We start from the raw sequence: 20761 nt of genomic DNA, 5'->3' as shown, positions 1-20761 counted from the left end.
GGGTCATGGTCATGCCTTACCTACTTTATGTAGGGACAAAACCACCCTACCCAGGCATTTTGGAGTACACTGATTATGTCCCTCTTTATCCCTGGGCAAGACATGAAAGGTCAATAATTGCAATTAAAAATTTATAGTAAATGTCTAATCAAAAGTAATATTATGGCAATAATAATAAAACCTTTTAGTAATAGATACAATAAAAGATATTTTTCCATTTCTGAAAAAGACAATGACCAAGATAAAAAGATGGCATTGCAGCATTGCTTTTTTTTTTTAAGCATTGCTTATTAATTCCATTATTCATCCATGTTGCAATTATGCCATGACAAGTGTATAGATTTTTCTCTCAAACATAAGAAAATGATTTTTCCTGTCCATTGTTGATGGATTATTTTGACTATAAAATCATCATTTCACATACAGATGAAGACACTGGTAATTCTATTAATTTATTAATTTTTGACACATGAATTGAATCTCAGATTTTCATATTACTGCTAAGATTAAAAAAAAGTATAACAACATAGATCATATGACAGGCTCTGTCTGTCACCAGTTTTGGCAGTAAACTGTTCATTATAACAACCATGAGGCAGCCCCTCTTTTAGGAAGACCCAAAATGCAGTCAGTTTATGGCATAACAACTCAACAGGGGTATATACCTTTTAGTAAATCATCACCAGTATTAGAAGGAAATGAGAAAAACTCAACAGGTTCTTAAGTAGGATACATTAATATATTCTATCATTATATATAAGTATACTTAATAAGATGATATCCATTTTATATGTTTTTAAGAAAATCGTAGAAGTCGGGGTTAGATGATCTTGTCATTTCTGTCTGTTTTACTCATTTTTTTCATCTTTTTGTTTTAATTTACAAATGTTCTTGTGGTATTTGGGAAAAGTCAAAACCAATTGAAACCATGTTTTACAAGACTTAGTCTTAGACAAAAAGTTGATCTTTTTCAGAACTATGAAGAAGTTTATTTATATCTCATCAGTGTCCTACAAGGGACAATTATAAAAGCTGAATAAAACATAACAGAAGAAAAGAGAACAAAATAATACTTGGAGGTACCCAAGAGCTACCAAAGCAATCAGGATTTGAAGAACCAATGTCTCAGAAGGAAGGAAGTCACAGAGAGGTCAATACACCCAACATGCCCCCACAACAAACAACTATCTGGCCCCAAATGTCAGTTGTACTGAGGCTGAGAACCCTTGAGGTAGAAACATGCTGGAGAATTTCCATATTATAAAGTCACAGTTAAGACAATGTAGATGTCTTAAGCACAAGGCTTAAGTATGAAAAAACAAGGTGGTATTATACAAGAACAGAACAATAAACCAATCAAATAGAATAAAGAGAGTTTAGAAACTACCTGTATGTATGTATTAGCCAACTGATTTCTGACAAGGATATCACTGCTGTGAGTAAAGATGGTCTTTTCAACACATATTTCTGGGACCAATTGGTTATCTATATGGAATACTTGAATCTTGACTCTACCTTACACCATATACAAGATTAATTCCAGGTAGATTGGGAGCTTCAAGGAGATAACATAGAAGAATAGCTACAAGAAATCGGGGTTGGAAAGCTTTATATATATATATATATATTTTTTTTTTTTTTTTGACAGACAGAGATCACAAGCAGGCAGAGAGGCAGGCAGAGACAGAGAGAGGAGGAAGCAGGCTCTCCGTGGAGCAGACAGCCCGATTGTTGTCAAAGGGAAAAGAGTGAAAAATTGGAGATCATTAAAATTAAGAAACTGTTTTCAGCAAAAAATACCAATGAGTGGAAAGCAAGTCACTGAATGGGAAAAGATCTTTTCAAGTTATCTATCTTATAAAAAACTCATATTCAGAATATACAAAGAACATCTACAAAAATTTAGAAGATAGACAACTCGATTTAAAGATAAGGCATAAGATAAAGATAAGATATAGATAAAGATAAAGATAAGGCATAAGATAAAAGATACAGGCAAAAAATACTTGAACAGCACTTTATAAAAGAGCACAACCAATAATGTACTTCATTAGTTTTAAGGAGTCTAAAGTTAAAACAAGGGGCACCTGGGTGGCTCAGTTGGCTAAGCATCTACCTTCAGCTTGGGTCCTGGTCCCAGGGCCCTGGGATCAAGCTCCATGTCAGGCTTCCTACTCACTGCAGAGCCTGCTTCTCTCTCTCCTACCCACTCCTGTGCTGTCTATCACTCTCTCTGTCTCTGTCTCAAATAAGTGGATAAAGCTCTTTAAAAATATAAAATAAAGTTAAATCAACAGTGAAATAGTTCTACATCAGAATGTCTAACATTGAAAAAAAACCCCGACAATAGCAAGTATTGATGAAGATATGGAGGAACTGGAACTCACATATACTACTACTGTGTGGATATAAATTGGTTCAACAGCTTTGGACAATGGTTGGCCTTTATCTTCTAAAGCTGGATATATGTGTATCATGTGACTCCATAGTTCTACTCCTAGGTTTATATTCAACAGAAAAGTTTATAGACACATATATTTCTATATGTGTCTTTCTATAGAAAGATATGTACAAGCATTTTTTTTTGTTTCTTGCTTTTTAATATTTTTAATATTTTAGACTTCATTTTTAGAGCAGTTTCAGCAAAACTGAAAGAAAGATACAGAGATTTCTCTTATACCACTTGCCCCAGCACATGCATTGCCCCTCCCATTATTAACATCACTTGTCAGAGTGGTACTTTTGTTAATACTGATGAGTCTACTCTAACGCGTCATAATCACCCAAAGTTCCACCTCAGTGTTCGATCTTGCTGTACGTTCTTTTTTTGGGCAAATGTATAATTGTCTGTTCATCATTATGATATTATATAAAGTACATTATGATATTATATAAAGTACTTTCACTGTCCTGAAAGTCCTCTGTGTTCCACATGTTCTTCCCTCTTCATGTTCACCTGATTTCTGCTAACCAGTGTTCCTTTTATTTTCTCCATAGTTTAGCCTTTTCTGGAAAGTCATATAGTTGGAATCATATAGTGTGTGTCCTTTCCATATTGGGTTCTTTTACTTAGTAATATGCATTAAAGTTTTCTCCATGTCTTTTCTTAGCCTGAGAACTCTTTCCTTTTAGCATGGAATAATATTCCATTGTCTAGGTATCCATGGTTTATTTATCCATGCACTGAACACAGAACATCTTGGTAGCTTCTACATTTCAGCAATTACAAATAAGGCTACTATAAACATCCATGTATAGGTTTCTGTGTTGACATAAGTTTTAACTCTTTTGAGTAAGCATCAAAAAGCTTGATTAATAGATCATAAGAGTATGTTAAATTTTATAAGAAACCATAAAACAGTGTTCCAGAATGATTGTATCATTTTGCATTGCTACCAGCAAGGGATGAGGGTTCCTGTTAGTCCACATCCTTATTAGCATTAGGTATTGTCACTGTTCTGGACTTTGGCCATTCTGATAGGTGTATGATTGTATTTCATTGTTTAAATTTGCATTTTCTTGATAACATATGATGTGGAGCTTCTTTTCATAATGCTTATTTGCTATCTGCTTGTATCTTCTTTTTTTGTTGTTTGAAGATTTTTAAGTAATCTCAATGCCCAGCATGGGTCTCGAACTTACAACCCCGCAATCAAGAGTCTCATGCTCTACTGACTGAGCCAGACAGGTACCCCTGCTTATATCTTTTTTGGTGAGGTGTCTGTTAAGGTTTTTAGCCCATCTTTAAAATTAAGTTGTTTTTCTTATTGTTGAGTTTTAAGAGTTTTTGTATATTTTAGGTAATGATCTTTTATTAGATGTGTCTTTTGCAAATATGTTCTCCCAGTCTGTGACTTGTCTTTTACTTCTCTTGACAGTGTCTTTTGCAGAGCAGAAGTTTTTAATTTTAATGAGGTGCAACTTATCATTTGTTTCTTTCATTAATTGTACCTTCAGTATTATATCTCAAAAGGTACAACCATATCCAAAGTCATGTAGGTTTTATCCTATGTTTTCTTCTAAGAATGTTATAGTATTGTGTTTTACATTAAGGTCCATGATCTATGATTAAAGTTAAATTTTTCTGAAGTGTGTAAGGTATGTGTCTAGAGTTTTTATTATTATTATTTTTTTTTTTTTTTTGCATGTGGAGTTTGGTTGTTTGAGCAGCATTTGTTGAAGAAACTATTTTTGTACATTGTATTGCCTTTTTTTTTGTCCAAGATCAGGTGACTCTATTTATAAAGGACTATTTTGGGGCTCATTAATCTGATCCATTGATCTTATTTGTCTCTTCTTTTACCAGTACCACACTGTCTTGATAATTCTAGTTTTATAGAAAGACTTGAAGTCAAGTAACGTCAATCTCGGTCCTCCAATAATATTCTTCTCCTTTAATATTATGCTATTATGCTATTCTGGATGTTTTTCCTTTCCTCCTAAAGTTTAGAATTACTTTGTTGATGTCCATAAAATAACTTGCTAGGATTTTGATTGGGATTGCATCACATCTCTAGATCAAGTTGAGAAGAACTGACTTCTTTACAATATTAAATTTTCCTATCCATGAACATGGAATATTTCTCCATTATTTAGTTCTATATATAATATTACAGCCAACTACTAAAGAAATAGGCAGCTCTCTTTATCTTTCATCTTTATCATCATGTGTTTCTGGTGATTCTACCTTGATAGCAAAGTAGAAAGAGCTGTGTGTTCTCCCCCAACATTTTCTTTAAAGTAATGGTCCTATCAAATACTCTGCCAAAAAAAAAAAAAAATCCTGATCAGACAATACTGGGAAGTCCTTCTCAGTTCATTCATGTATTGGACATTGTAATATTTATTAAGAACAATTATGGGTCTTAGAAATCTTGGAATAATGAAATCAGTGTTCCTAAATTAACTCAAGTATGGAATCCCTTTTTCTCATAATACCTAGGGATATCCTATTTGGGGGCAGAATACACCTTGAGAAACAGTAATTTAGAGGAATAAATGAACATATGTTGCATAGATCATCTTCAAATATCATGAGCCGAATAGCATTCAGCCAAAACTGAATGCTGATGAGAGCCCTGAGTAAAGGTATTCAGAGCTTACAAATGAGAAGAAAATCATGAACTTTACATATCAGATATGTTGAGGAGCATAAGGATAACACCTTATTTTGGAAATTAAAAAAATTGAGTTCCTCTCCCAAAAAGAAAGCTTTGCCATCTCTATAGGAAAATGTTCCATAAAAGTACACACAAACAGGGTTATAATTTTATCTTGTAGGGACACAGGGCAGGCTTTCCCAAGATGGGCCACTTTGGCATAAAGATTATTTTGAGTTAAAAGCAATCAAAACCCAACAGATGCAGGAAAAGTTCTAGGCCTCCCCCACAACTGCCTAAATTTACATTGGAAAAGAGAGCCTGTAACAGGAAGAGAGCTATTAATAGAGACTCCCTTTACCTAAGGAACTTATCTGCATAATAGGGCAGCTTTATTTTTCCAGACATCTCCCTTCACCTTCTTGTTAAAACCTTCTTCCCAAAGACCTTCTTCCCTTTACATATCCTCAGACTCTACCCCCTTCATTAACTCATACGAGCTTCATGTTTCCTCACTGTTTTTGAAATTTCAAGTCTGTGTGGATTTTTCATATGTATTCCTATTAAATTTGATTTTCTCCTGTTAATCTCTTCATGTCAATTTGCTTCTAAGTCCAGCTAGAAGGACCATAAGGCAGAGGAAGTTCTTCTTCCCTAACATCCCCAGTAGTCTGTTTGGATCTGTTCAAACGAGCAGTTATTAACCCTGAGTTCTGCACTTGCATCATGTCAATCTAGAAATATAGCAGATATTACTGGGTAACAGTAAATCTTAGCTGAACCTCAATCTAAATGTCCACTACTTCCCAATGTCTCTGATTGTTGAATAGGATATCAAGGTTCAGAAAACAATGGCCATGCCTTTTTGTTAAGAAAAAGAGTCAGCTGTATTTTGGTTTTGATTTGGGATGAAAACGACATATTCAGTGTAAATACAGGATATGTAGGTCTACTTAACCAAGTTTCTTTTATTTTTCATTGCTATTCCTCTTAAAACAACTTTTTAGAATAACCTTTCTTTTTTCGAGTTGTACTTCAACCTTGAATGAAATCAGACAGAAAACAGTGATATGCAGCAAAGACTTTTAAGATGAGCAAAGAATGCACTGTAGGCATATTTCTCTCATTAAAACTTTAACCCACTGTTGGACTTTCCAGGTTTGTAAACCACTGACTAATACCGATTATTCATCAGGTTATTCTCGCCAGCAGGCAGATAACAACTATGTAACATTTGATTACTTTGATGACCTTTTTCATTCTTTTCCCATTGAGAGGATGAATTATTGTGAAGAAAATCTAATCTTTCCCGTAAAGGTCAAAAATGCTTCATTTTGACTATAATTTATTTTCAACAAGGTGAAGGAGCTGTCTTTCATCACTGACATCTTAACAAGTAGGTTTTTTTTTTTTTTTTCACCTCTCCCAACTCACAATTGTAAACTGTGCTTCTGCAGTCTTGGCTTAGTGTCCATAATTCCATTTAAATGTTAAAAAGTGTTTTCCAACTCAGATGTCTCTGTGACCCTAAAGGCTATTTAGTATAATATTTTGCTTAAAAATACATCTATATAAAGCATTACTGGTAACGTGCCTTGCTTTCTTCAAATAACATCATTTTCTTCTCTTTTTTCCCCTTTATTCTGCATCTTTGCCTGTTTTTTGCTCTTCCAACTTCATGTTTCAGTCTCCTGTGAGTCCTGGCTTTGAGGTAGGTACTAATTCTACCTGACAGTAGGAATATGCTTCCCCATCTTTTACAAACCAGCATAATGCTAATAGGTTGACATCAGACAATTATTTACATTGACTTTGTGAGAGTAATCAAGTCAGAGTTTAGCTCAGAATCCAACCTGTTGAACTGCAGAAAGCCCATAGGTTTTTCTAGGAAATTGAAAAGGCAAGTTGAGAATAGAACAGAATACAGTCAGCATGCACCTCACCAGTAGCATGTTAACTGAAATGCGTGCATATTAGAATTGTATCCTGAAGACAGGTTCCACAGAACCATGCAGAGTGAGGCCACCATCCCAACACACACACACACACACACACACATGTTTTAGCTGGCATGGTGAGGTATACAACAAGAACTGCCTGAAGATGAACTTACCTTTTTTTTAAGAAAGGAGCTTTTAATCCTTAATGTATTATCTGTTACATTCTATTTAGTTATTTTTTAAATGGATTGTATGCAAATAGATATATCAGGTCTCAGTCCAAGAAGAAATTATATCTAGAAAATTCACAAATTTTCATCCTTGAGTTTTTAATTAAGCCCCCACCCCTCCAAAACTGGCCTTTTATTTATCTTAAGCAATTGATAGCCTGGATATGGGGAAAGGCATTTAGATCACATGTTAAAGCAGAGTATACAAGGGTGCTTTTATTATGATAACTTGTTTTGACCAATTGACATGTTAATATTTAGTTTTCCTTATTTCCTTACTTCTGGCAAATTGAGAATTGACATATTATTTTTCTCAAGAGACTATAAATTTCAAATACCATTATTAGTGTCCATTCTTAGATGGTCTTGTTAAAGTAACTCTAACAAAGGAAGCTAATGAAAACACAACTAGAACGTGTTCTAGGTTAAATAGAATTGAGAAGTCAAGATATCTTGATTCATAGGATTATAAAGTGAAGAAATCTACTTCAATAATAGTAAATTTCTGTGTTTGGGCAAAACATGCCCTACTTAGAAAAGTCCAGGGTGAAAGCTAGGTAATTTTTTTTATATTCTTGCAAATTTAAATTGTGTAATTTACAATGCCTTCCAGACATACTTTGAAATGGGAATTAGTATCTTTCCCTTCAGACTGTCCTTTGGGAATGAAGCCAAAGAAGAACAAGAAGCATTTTTTCACTTCTTTCTCCTACATTGCAATCAGGAAAGATTATCTAAGGGACTGAGGGAGATAGTCTACTTTTATGTGAAAGTTATACAACCTAAAGGCCACTAGGCTTTCACAAGATGGCTCCTGATGCAAATAAGATGCATTTTCAGCACAAGCTGTTGTTCTTGAACTTGTTTATATCCAGTTTGTTGAAAAGATAGCAGACTTTTGTCTTTATACTTGCCTTGGAAGAAAATGATGCATAAAATTCGTGATAGTAGTGTAAGTTGCAGAATTATTATAAAAACCTGGTCACGGTTCCACGCTCATGTCCTGGTCAATTAACGCTTTTAGGTTTATAACTCTGGAGTGTGAAAGCATACAAAATTACTTAAATTCTCTGCTTTTATGTAGCTTGCATAAATGGCCAATGTACAAACAAATAGTTATAGTATATATGTCTTTGTAAAAGCTTCCTGGTGTTATAATGCAGTGATATATATTAATTTTCTTAATCTCTCCTATTGAGTAGTTTGTTTTCATTTCTTTTATTTTAGACATAGCTGAAATAAGCATACGTATGTTTTTGTTGTTCATTTGTAAAAGTGTTAGTAGGTTTTCCGGTCAACATTTGTTGAGTGTATTTAGTAAGTTATCTTCTTAGAAGCCAAATGGACTGAAGACTATATACAATTTTTTGCCAAAGGGATTTTCAAAAAGTTGTAAAAGTTTAACTTTATAATCTTGAGAAGTACAGTGTATGAAAGGTTTTACTGCCTTACATTCTTCCTGACAATAGATTTTATCAGTATTTTAAAAGGTTTTGTTTTGTTTTATTTTATTTACTAATTTGATAGGTGAAAAATTTCTGTGCTTAAATATTATTTCCTTATTGGAGGATAAACAGCTTTTCATATATTTATTGGCCGTTTGTATTTCACCTGTGGTAAATTGCCTATCTTTTTTCTGTTGAGCTGCTTATTGGTTGCTGAGAATCTTTATATATGATTAATCCTCTGTTCATCTGCGGTGAAAGCATATTTTCAGTTTCCTGTGTGCTTTTGCTGTCTTTTCCCACACTGCTTTTAGTAGAATGAAGCAGAATTTAAGACAGTGTTGTCCTTTGCAGTCACAAGATATAGTGATGATATATTGTTTTAAAAAATAAGTTGGGTCTTATGGAATTTTCAAAATTTAAGAACTTTACTAAAGAGAGAGGGGAGCAGAAGGTATACTGGAGAGAATTATTGGGGAGAATTTCCCTAATATGGCAAAGGGAACGAGCATCAAAATTCAGGAGGTTCAGAGAACGCCCCTCAAAATCAATAAGAATAGGCGCACACCCCGTCACCTAATAGTAAAATTCACAAGTCTCAGTGACAAAGAGAAAATCCTGAAAGCAGCCTGGGAAAAGAAGTCTGTAACATACAATGGTAAAAATATTAGATTGACAGCTGACTTATCCACAGAGACCTGGCAGGCCAGAAAGAGCTGGCATGACATTTTCAGAGCACTAAACGAGAAAAACATGCAGCCAAGAATACTATATCCAGCTAGGCTATCATTGAAAATAGAAGGAGAGATTAAAAGCTTCCAGGACAAACAAAAACTGAAACAATTTGCAAATACCAAACCAGCTCTACAGGAAATATTGAAAGGGGTCCTCTAAGCAAAGAGAGAGCCTACAAGTGGTAGATCAGAAAGGAACAGAGACCATATACAGTAACAGTCACCTTACAGGCAATACAATGGCACTAAATTCATATCTCTCAATAGTTACCCTGAATGTTAATGGGCTAAATGCCCCTGTCAAAAGACACAGGGTATCAGAATGGATAAAAAAACAAAACCCATCTATATGTTGCCTCCAAGAAACTCATTTTAAGCCCGAAGACACCTCCAGATTTAAAGTGAGGGGGTGGAAAAGAATTTACCATGCTAATAGACATCGGAAGAAAGCAGGAGTGGCAGTCCTTATATCAGATCAATTAGATTTTAAGCCAAAGACTATAATAAGAGATGAGGAAGGACACTATATCATACTCAAAGGGTCTGTCCAACAAGAAGATTTAACAATTTTAAATATCTATGCCCCCAACGTGGGAGCAGCCAACTATATAAACCAATTAATAACAAAATCAAAGAAACACATCAACAATAATACAATAATAGTAGGGGACTTTAAAGTTTTAAAATTATTTTAAAATATCTTTCAGGAATCATTTGCTATTATTGCTTTGAAGTTAAAGGGCTCTACAGAGAATCTATTTTTGGTAAAATTAAATGCTTCTAGTCTAGTCCTATGGTAATTCCTAATATTCAGACCGCCTTACAGAAATTATTAGGAAATAAGTTGCTAATTCCAAACGTTTTCCTTGTGTTTGACTGTTTTATATCCTCACCTTTTGCATCCTTTAGTTTTTATGAAAGTTAGATAATATTCAGTTTAACTTGTTATTAAGGGTGCATATTTTCTAAATAATAATTTGCCACAAACTGCTATTACTTTGATAACATTTACTGACTCACATTTAATTACATAAGCATTGTATTAAAAGGAACTCATGCCTGAATACTTTCCTAGAAAAATCTCCCCCACAAATGATTCATTCAGTTACTGTTTTTGCTCATTAAAAAAAAAAAAAAAAAAAAAAAGACAAGAAAATACCAGTATTGAATTATCTATCAGTTACTGGATATCCTGATACCCTTTATCATAGTCCAGGTAGATTCTTTTCAAATGAGCAAATAATGGGGGGGGGGGCTATTTCTAATCCTGAATGAAACTATGATGATATTTCTGACCAAATAAAATATTTTCCAGGATATTTTCCAAAGTAGAAAAGTCTATGTAGAAAAAAAGACTTCAATTGTTATTACTCTTGTGTTCTGGGGTTCCTGGAATCCTCATGATTCATCTGAATTAAAAAAGTCATTTTTCCACTGAAATATGCACCATAACGTCCATGTAGTACATTTGCCAGATATTGCAAGGTTTCGTTTGATGATTGTGTAAACTATTTCTCCAGATTCAGACCTGGGTAGTGTGTATGTTCAGTGAGGAAAGACATCCAAGAGTTCTTGAACCAGCACGTCTCCATCCTCTGAGAGTTAGGAGAGTATGTGCAGTGGTGGGTTTGTCAGGAAGGAGCCCTTCAGTAAAATTAAGAGTGTGTGGTCTGCTTGATGTGTTACTAATCAGCTGTTGCCTAATTTCATTCACCATGTCTGCCTTATTATTAATTACATTGCTCTGTAATATTAAATACATGTATATTATTAATTCATGCTCTGAACAAAAACTTCCAGATGTAACTCTAAATGTAAACACTCAGGTGTGTTTTTCATGAACTCCCCCCTGGGAGAGGGGCATTTACCACTTGCCCACACTTACAAGCATATGGGTCTTGGGAACTAATGGATCTTTAGAGCAGGCTCTGAAGGGCCTGTGTTCCCCTTAGAAAAGGGACCATGGCTTTCCTAACTCTTCCCACAGCCAAGCCTTAAGACACAAAACACTGGTCTCTACCTTGCCCTGCAAAACAGCCTCCACCCCTTCTTATCAATAAGAGACATTTGTTTAGTCTATTGTCATGCCAGACCTAGCCAGATTTCAGTCCCTTCTCATTTAATTCCTGACCAGTCACAACTACAGAGGTCCTAGTGGGTTCTTAGCTGACTACTATGGAGAAAGAAAGAAAGAAAGAGAGAGAGAGAAGGAAGGAAGGAAAGAAAAAAAGGAAGGGAAGGAAGAAAAGAAAGATTACTCAATGTTAACTCTGAGAGTTTGTGTCTTCATGAGTTTCTACTCAAAAAAAAAAAAAAAGTGAAGTTTTGTCTAAGAGAAATAATAATGAAGTGTGAGGAAAATGGAAGATTAGAATTGGTGTTATGAATTACACTTCCAGAAACTTGAGAAATAATTCAGATTCTAACGTATTTTATCTGTGTTCTCAGAAATATTTAGATAGGTGATTTTACTTCAATCATTAGACATGGTTTTCTACCATTCTATTTGATCAGATGAATTCCTCTCTTCCTTCTCAAGAAGAGTGAAAATATTACCATTTTGATAATAAATATAGTGAAATGCAAGATGAAACAATGTCCAGAAGTTAGGAACAAATATACTCTTGCCCCAAATAGCCCAGTGTTTTGGGTGCTAACTATTTTTCTGTAGCTGAGCATTGAAAATACTATTGAGTGGTATAATTGTATTGAGGTTGTGCTTTCTTGTATTTTTTAAACTCAAAATTGATGGGAAAAAGTCTCATCTTCTTCTCTCTTTTTTAAATGAGTTATATTAAAATCTAGCTCTTGGTTCTACCATGTTTCAGAAGCACAAGTGTGCATACACACACACACACAGTGCTGTGTGTTCACCATTCACTGTTATAGGTTAAGAGTCTATAAAACACTATAAAATTATCCTTATGAGGCCTTAAGTTACACTTATTTTTGAAGGGAGAGGCTAACCTTTATAGCCTTGAACTGTGTTTATGGCGTGCTTTTCCAGCTTTTCCTTGGTGTCTCTAAGGCAGTAGTCAGTGTGACAGCCTCTTTCCAGATCATTTCATTCAGCTTTCCTGTGAGTTCATAAACCCAGAGCAGGCCCCTGTCAACTTAGGCAGGATCAGATACTATGGTAATGGATGTTCCTGACATCACTATTCTTGATTTTTCCACATAATCTATTTACCTTCTGCTCTATTTTCTATGTGTAGACCAACTCTGACATTTGAAGCCCCAGAGAAGAAACTGTTGACATGCAAAATTATTTTCTTCCTCAGTGAAAGTGCTCCTTTTTTATTGTGTAAATTTAGAGTGCCTGGCATTAAGGTCACATTGCCTTCAAGTAAAAAGAGAGGTTATCTTCTGTTATGTTTCCTCTTTCCTCCAAGAGCCCACGATTTGTAGGGTGTTGGTAACTGACATTTTGAAAGAACAGTGCATGTAATTTGCAACAATTCTTGAACCGTCTGGTGCTTTCCGTGCAAAGGGTGGATTGCTTAAGCAGATAGTAAGGCTTCTTTACCCTTCATTTCTGTTCACCCAAAATAGAGTAATGCAATAAAAAAGTTAATGTAACTTTCACGATTATTTTAGCACTCAGGAAATCCAGACCCCCTTGTATTTTTAATACAAGATTATACATATATATGTTATTACCATGAAAGCTTTCACAAATTGCAACCAACATTAAGAAATGCATTCTCCACTGTAAAATATGGCTTCGGTCACCACTAAGCAAGGGCACACTTTTTTTTTTTTTCCTGCCATATAGCAACTCTTTTCACTGTTATGAAAAGGTGTTGATTAGCTTTTATTTATGCTATATATATTTAGGGTATCCAACTGAGTGAGGAGGCAAACTCATTTATCTGGCATACTTGGCAGACAGTTCAAGGGATGTAGAATCAGAACTGTAGCAGAACAGCACTGAACAATCAAGTCGCCAAACACCCTAACCTCCCTGTACTCAGTGGAGTACAGGGCATGGAAACATGATTGTTCCTCTATGAATTCCTTTTCCCAGCGGTCTTCAGATGTGTATCGTTTACCCAACAACTGGTCTGTGCGGGAAAATCCCTCACTCCTTGTGTGAGATGTAGTGTGCTCATCTAAATGGTGATGAGAGAAGTTGATCGTTTCTTTTTGCTTCAGAAAGTGGTTGGCCTCAGGGGCGCCTGGGTGGCTCAGTGGGTTAAGCCTCTGCCTTCGGCTCAGGTCATGATCTTGGGGTCCTGGGATCGAGCCCCGCTTCGGGCTCCCTGTTCAGCAGGTATCCTGCTTCCCCTCTCTCTGCCTGCCTCTCTGCCTACTTGTGCTCTCTGTCTCTGTCAAATAAATAAATATATATATAAATAAAATCTTTTTTAAAAAAGAGAGAAAGAAAGTGGTCAGCCTCAGACTGTGCCTTCACAGTGATGTTTTACTGGCAGCATCTCGGGGTAGGGTTAGATAAGCATTTCAAAGAGAGATTAAAGAGGTATCAGAGTATGTAAAAGAAATCTCCAAGTTGTCTCAACATATTCATGGCAGGATTCACGTCAGGGTCAACACGAAATGCTTATTCTTCAGGAAGCCTTTTTTCTGAATGACCACCTTTGCCTCCACCATGCGGGTGGTTTCTCTTTTCTTGGAACCTCCGTATATATGGGCACTTAATCTATGCAAGATGGCATTTCAGAAGTTGGTGATACAGTGATGAACAAAATCATCAAGATGCTCTCCTCATGGCTCTTACATTATATTGAAAGGAAACAGTAAAAATCCAATATCCAAGTGGGTGAATAAGACAGTCGTAGGCTGCAGTAATAGCCCTGAAGGAGATAGGATGGCGTGCCAGAGAGTAATAGAGTGTGAATGGGGAGTGAACAGTAGGCTGGGTGGTCTGGAGATCTCTTGGAGAAAGTGACATATGAGCTGAAATCTAAAGAATAAAGCAGAACCCGGTATGCAGAAAGAAGGGAAGAGCACATATTGTGATTGTTGATAGTAAGTTATTTTGTATCCAGAACTCTACTGGATTTAAGGTTACCGGGCACAGAGATTTATTTACTGGTCTTTCTCTGTCCTGCAGCATCTGAATTCGGCTTTCAGGTAAGATTTGCCCCAGGACTCCTGGGTGGCTCAGTGGGTTAAGCCGTTGCCTTCGGCTGAGGTCATGATCTCAGGGTTCTGGGATTGAGTCCCGCATCGGGCTCTCTGCTCAGCAGGGAACCTGCTTCCCCCTCTCTCTCTCTCTCTGCCTGCCTCTCTGCCTACTTGTAATCTCTCTCTGTCAAATAAATAAATAACATCTTCAAAGAAAAAAAAAAATAAGATTTGCCCCAGGAAACACTTGTTCAATTGAATAGATCAATCATGTTGGCAGGAAAAGAGAACTATCGTAAGGCGCTATTCCGCACAGTTCTTGGAGTGATAGTCCAAAATGCTAGATCTTAAAACTTTTGAAATAAAGGATTAATGTTTGTTTGGATGCTTTCACATAGCTGTGCTCATATCTTTTAAGTATAACAGCACCTGAGTAGGAAAGTAGGCAGACAACTGGGTGATGCTCATATAACAGAAGCTGTTTATTCATCTAGTCATTCTGTTCTAGAAAACATGCATGACTCAGATGCTCTCCTCTGAGCACAGACAAGCTGGTTGAAAGTCTCTTCTGTAGGTCAAGGTTAAGAGATTCACAATATTTTCACACTGCATTTTGGCATGTGCAGAACATGTTATTACTTAATTATTCTCACTCTTCCCCTCCCCCCAAGAATTCTTCCATCATAACTTAAGTGAAGGGAAGAAAATACCTTCTGCTTTCACATTGGCATAAAACCAGGGGATGTGAGAGCTGGGAGGGGCTGAGGAAGAGGAGTCACTGTTATTACCCAGCACAGGACCACCTGAATTCAGAGTTCCGCTACCAACAGGCTGTGTGATCTGGGCCAAATGATGTGACCTCCCTGAGATTCAGTTCTCTTATTTGTAAAAGGGGGTCATAACACTAGTGGGCATGAAGTTTAAATAAATTAGTGAATGTGAAGTGCTATGAAAAGAGCTTGGCACGTATAAAGTTTAAAGAAAGTGTTTTATGTCATTGTCTAGTTCACAGATCTGGGAATCTCCATGGACCAGGTTTATTCCCCAAGTGAATTGACAGGCACAATGAAATTTTTTCCAGGGTTGCCAACATTTAGAAATAGAGTTATTTCATAAAACAACTAGATTTTGTTTTGTTTTGTTTTGTTTTGAACAACGGAGAGGCCTGACAACACTAGGCCACATGCTCACATGGCAGCTATCAGCAGTGTATGAACAGTGGCCATTCTTTTTATTCTGAATCTTCCTCCAATTTTCCAGAGTCTCCACCACTCCCTATTACATCCCTGATATTGATACTGATAAAATTCTGTATTGCAACCTACAGGTATTTGAACTGTCCCTCCCTTTCTAGAGCAGAAGAGTTCTGACAGATTTTGTATTTGTGTTGGATACGCAAGTAGGAGTAAGGAACAGGCAGATAAGTACAGAGAGCAGTTGCAATGAAAAACATTCCTTAGCCAACTGTATTCTCTTAAAATTGAAATCCTGTAAAGCAAATACGTCAAAGTTACAACCCATATAATACTACATTTAAAAAGAGACCTGGGGCGCCTGGGTGGCTCAGTCAGTTAAGCATCTGTCTCTGGCTTAGGTTATAATCTAAGGGTCCTAGGATTGAGCCCCACATTGGGCTCCCTGCTCAGTGGGGAGCCTGCTTCTCCCTCTCCCCTTCTCTCTCTCTGCCTGTCCCCCTGTTCTTTCTTTCTTTCTCTCTCTCAAATTAAAAAACAAAAACAAAAACAAAAAAAAACCACTTTTGTTAAAAGAGCCTTATATGATAGTGTGTACTTGAATTTCTCTATTGAAATGTCACATCTATTATTTTCATGTAGTTACTTCTTGAAAACATTATTTCCATTCAGTTCAAGCAGTGTTTTTGTTTATCATGTACTGGGCACTTCTTCCATTAACAGAGGACAAATATGATTAAGACAGTGTCCTTCTCCTAGTATCTATTAGGATCTATTGCCTAATGATTGAGACAAGTCCAAGAAGGTTGTCAACATGTATGCTAAAGCATTCTCTACTTTTCTGTTCTCCTTAAGTCAAGGGGTATATATGTCACCCCAAATCTATTCCCAATATGAGGCTGTGAAGTGAATTTTAGTTAATATAAATATATTAACACTGCAGAAATTTTCATTTGAACCAGGCATTTTGTAAAGTGAGGTGTATCTTCCAAAATCTTATGTCTAATTTTTACATCTTTGGCAATCAGCAAACGACAAGGAAAGGCAACTCTTCCTCCTCTGTTTTCTAGCTTTACTAATGCAGAGAATTCATTTTCAACTGCTAAGTGGAATATACCTTGTTGGGAAATGGTTTCAGAGTCCTGTTAAATGTTAAAGACGGGCTGGCAGTTGGAGTTTCCATAATGTAATCTAAGCAATCATTTCCTGGGAAGGTTCCAAACTTGCTGAGTCATTAATTTAGCATACCAGGTTAAAAAACAAGTTCAGTCTGTAGAGAAGCTGGGTATATTATCTATGTGAGTAGGTGTTCAGTGCATGTAGTTTTAACTTTGGCGGTAATTGCAAATGAATACTTTTAGCATAAGAATACTACAGATACTTTACAATACTGTAGACTTAAAAATTAATCTCTGCAATCTTTATTTCATCTCTAATCCTGGCTTTAAAAATCAGCTTTCATAATTTTTCTGTTTTCATATTCTCTCCGGTCTGTGATGTGATACATCTTACACTGAGAACAGAGAAGAAATCTTTACACTTTGCATCAGGTACAATTTGCCAAATCACATCGTTTATACACAGGCATCCCAATACCATACTTCGCAGTTGTGTCGAATCTCCCAAAAGCTGCGCACCTGTAACTTGATCTAAACTCTTCACAGGAAGAGAACAATTCATAATACCACTGGCTAATGTAGAAATGTAGAAATTTTTAGAAGTACATTCTCTCCTGTATGTGCTTGCCATAATTATAGAGAAGGGAATTTGAGATCTGCTCTGTGAGTTTTGAGCCAGTTTTTGCTGGGAACACAATAATGAAGCAGAGTGAAACACAATGTAGCTGTTCCCTTTGCAGAGCGTTTCCACTTTCCTCACTATTCCCATAAAAAAAAAACAATCATTCTGCAGGTTGCTCAGGTTCACCCAATCCATGGTGGCAAGCTGGAACAGCAAGTAACAGTGGAAGATAATTGAAGCAGCATTTAGTTACCCAGTAAAACCTCCACTAGTATTGATGAGTAAAGAAGAATTTTTCCCTTTATCAGAGTTAACTTTAAAGAAAGATCTTATGGGGCAGATCTGGGTGGCTCTGTCGTTAAGCATCTGACTCTTGATTTTAGTTTCATGAGTTCAAAGCCCTGTGTTTGGCCCCATCTGGGCATGGAGCCTACTTTAAAAAAAAAAAAAAAAAAGAGAGAGAGAGAGAGAGAAGGAAGATCTTAAAGGACTGTGCACATGGTAATTATACAGATAAATAAAAAAATAAAATGAAGTTAAGGAAGAAATGAGACAAGACTATTTCTCTTTGTTTTGTATGACAATGTGTCAGCAGGCACAAAAGCCCGGTTCTTTGACTCACGGCTAAGTCTAATTTCATGTTGAAGTTATTTTAAAGACTAAGCTAGTTGGATTCAGATCAGTGAGAATTTGTTAAGGATCGTTTTTTTTTAACATTACCGATTTCTAAATTTTGCCTACTCTGTAACTTGATATAACAAACAAAACTGTAATTATGGCTTTTTGGTGCACATACCTTCAAATAAAACTTCACACAATTGAAATTACTTTTTTTGGTTTAAAGTGGTAACTGAATATTAATTATTAAGGGAAAATGTATCACTGATTCTGAAAATCCTTGGGAATATTTGGTTTGTGTTCACATCATTAGAAGCGGTTTTGAAGGGATGATTGGCAGGATTACAGAAAAGTTTGTTCTTTAAAATTTACATAAACAATGGTGAATGTGTATTACAGGCAATGCCTTATTTCTTAGACTTTTGTTTGTTTTACAGTCTGTTGTATATCAGTGAGGGCCTTGCTTTGCATTTTGATTGAAGAATGGATAAATATAAGCACTTATTGAGTTATCAGATAATGACCCAGTCTTCTTTCTTCGTCTTAGCTTCTGAGATTTGCATCCTCATAAGGGAAAACACATTCATCTCTGTGTGTGTGTGTACACTCCAGAAACATAGACTATAATTCTGCAAACAAAATTTCCAAAGCCTTTCCCATTCTTCCATTCCCAGAGAGTGTGTTGTCTAGTAAAATTAGACAACACAAGCTCTTTCCAGCAGTAGATCAGTTCCCACATAAGTCACCATGCATGCAACCCAACTCAAGATTTTAAAGCTTTACTTTTTAATTTAGAAAATAGGCCACATTGAAATTAAGTAATGTATTTGGAACTATAAGAAAGGTAATGATACATATTTCTGGTTGTGATGCTAGCTGATTTTAATTTTAAAATGTCATGAATGCCAGGAGGGCATTCTTTATTAATGCTATTAAAACCTTAAATTGCTATTAAATTTTAAGTGCTGTTGAAGTCCTAATTTCTGACACTATAAATTACAGAATTTTTGAGTTGTTATTCTGTGCCGAGCACACATGCAACTGTGTGAATCTCACCATTGCCTGAATGTGTGTATAATACAGTCTCTGGGCTACAGTGACAGCTAACTTCTCTTCTATAAACTCACATAACATTTTAAAATTCCGGATGCAATCCTGCCTTGAAGGTGATAAAGGAAATGACTTGTAGTTTAAGGCAGTGTTGATGTGAATGTTACCGTGATGGCTAAGAAGAAGACATTTCAATTTATCAGATTGCCTCTTGCTTTTCTGACTGACTTTGCTCCACGGTAAATAGTCCTTTGTGAAATGGGTTCTGTTACCATAGCCTAGAATTAGGTGTCTTAAATTAAGGAAAATAGTTGAGGAGTGATTTGGTCAGCTTTTCATAGGATTTTCCAAATCTGAGAAAATTATAAAATGCGACATCAGATCAACTTTTATTCTGAGTGTTGAAACTTTCCAACTATGGAAAAATATCAATTTTCATTTTAGTCTATACTTAAAACTGGCCTGTTAACTACAGTTACTAAAGAAGGACACATAAAACTGAGACCTAACCCTATGGATTTAATTATTTTTCAATTCCATTGAAGATACTTATTCGGTATATTCGTGATTCTGGTCTGGCAAACCTTTGGCGTATCATTATAAGCTCCTTAAACTTCTCTGGAAGAGTTGAACTTTCCAGAGTAATTATCCTTTATAGTTTTCTTTTATAGGATTGTAATTATAAATTTATCCCTATGTAGAACTTCATCTCAAATTTCTTTTTATTGTAGCTAGTAAATCTGCAAATCAAAATACCCCCATTTGGTAACAAATCCTGCTACCTTTTGGTGCTGATAGGCATTGAAATGGGTGGAAATTTACATAAGTATGATTTTCTTCTCATCTTGTCAGTAGCCATTCCAAATCAGAAGCTGAGTAAGGTAATAATATAAGGGCTCTGGAGGCAAACAAATGGAATTTCGTGTTCTGGCATTTAACTCAAAAGAATATATTTAAATTTTATGGGCTTAGATACCTTGACTTTAGATAACAAAGCCTATCTTGTAAGTGTCTCACACAATGATAGCTGAGGGTAGAAGTTTAATACACGAGATCTGTAAGTCTTATAACTATTAAAAAGTAACTCAGTTTCTCTTTTATTCTGATAATTCTTAAGTACATTTCCATGATATCAAGAGCTACATGAAATTGCCCAAAAACATAGAAACACAGTTAATTTTAATTCATTTAAGTAAAAGAGAAAAAACCTATGTACTGGACTGATTAAGTAATTTTAAAATGAAACACAAGAGTGCACAGATGTGTAATTATAACCAAACACCCATATTTGTGTGTCTTGTATAGTCCACTAGTTGCTTTGTTTTTAATTATAAAATGATAGTATCATTTTAACCCTTAACTTTCTTTTGTTGAGGAATAATACCAAGCCACATTTATTTTTTCTTTGAGGAACTTCAGAGGAACTGTAAGCACTTTTTTAATGATGTCATATGCAGAATTCCTTGCCTTTTTTTAACCATGTACATGTCATACCTCAAAAAACATCAATGAAATGACATGTGTAGTGGGGTAAAGTACCATTGTGTGTTTGTTTTCAACTTTATACTTCTATATTACAACTAATTGTTACTTTTTAAAATCCCCAAATTTGAAAGTCCTGGAA

The 20761-nt window shown here is 35.6% G+C and overlaps 1 protein-coding gene across 2 annotated transcripts in view; it reads left to right on the top strand.

Annotated features, from left to right (window-relative positions):
* Positions 1–20761, top strand: part of PRKD1 (protein kinase D1) — a 328405-nt gene that overhangs the window by 250170 nt on the left and 57474 nt on the right. The window contains exon 5 of one of the 2 annotated variants that reach the window (XM_004755158.3): positions 6787–6810. The exons of the other annotated variant lie outside the window; for it this stretch is intronic. Within the exon in view, the coding sequence (XP_004755215.3) occupies positions 6787–6810 (24 nt within the window). The remainder of the gene's footprint in view (positions 1–6786; positions 6811–20761) is intronic. 2 annotated transcript variants of the gene reach the window in all.

Source organism: Mustela putorius, unplaced genomic scaffold (assembly GCF_011764305.1).
Source record: "Mustela putorius furo isolate JIRA1106 unplaced genomic scaffold, ASM1176430v1.1 tig00003898_pilon_pilon_pilon, whole genome shotgun sequence".
In the NCBI taxonomy this organism is placed as follows: Eukaryota; Metazoa; Chordata; class Mammalia; order Carnivora; family Mustelidae; genus Mustela; species Mustela putorius.
This window is presented reverse-complemented; position numbering and strand designations above follow the sequence as displayed.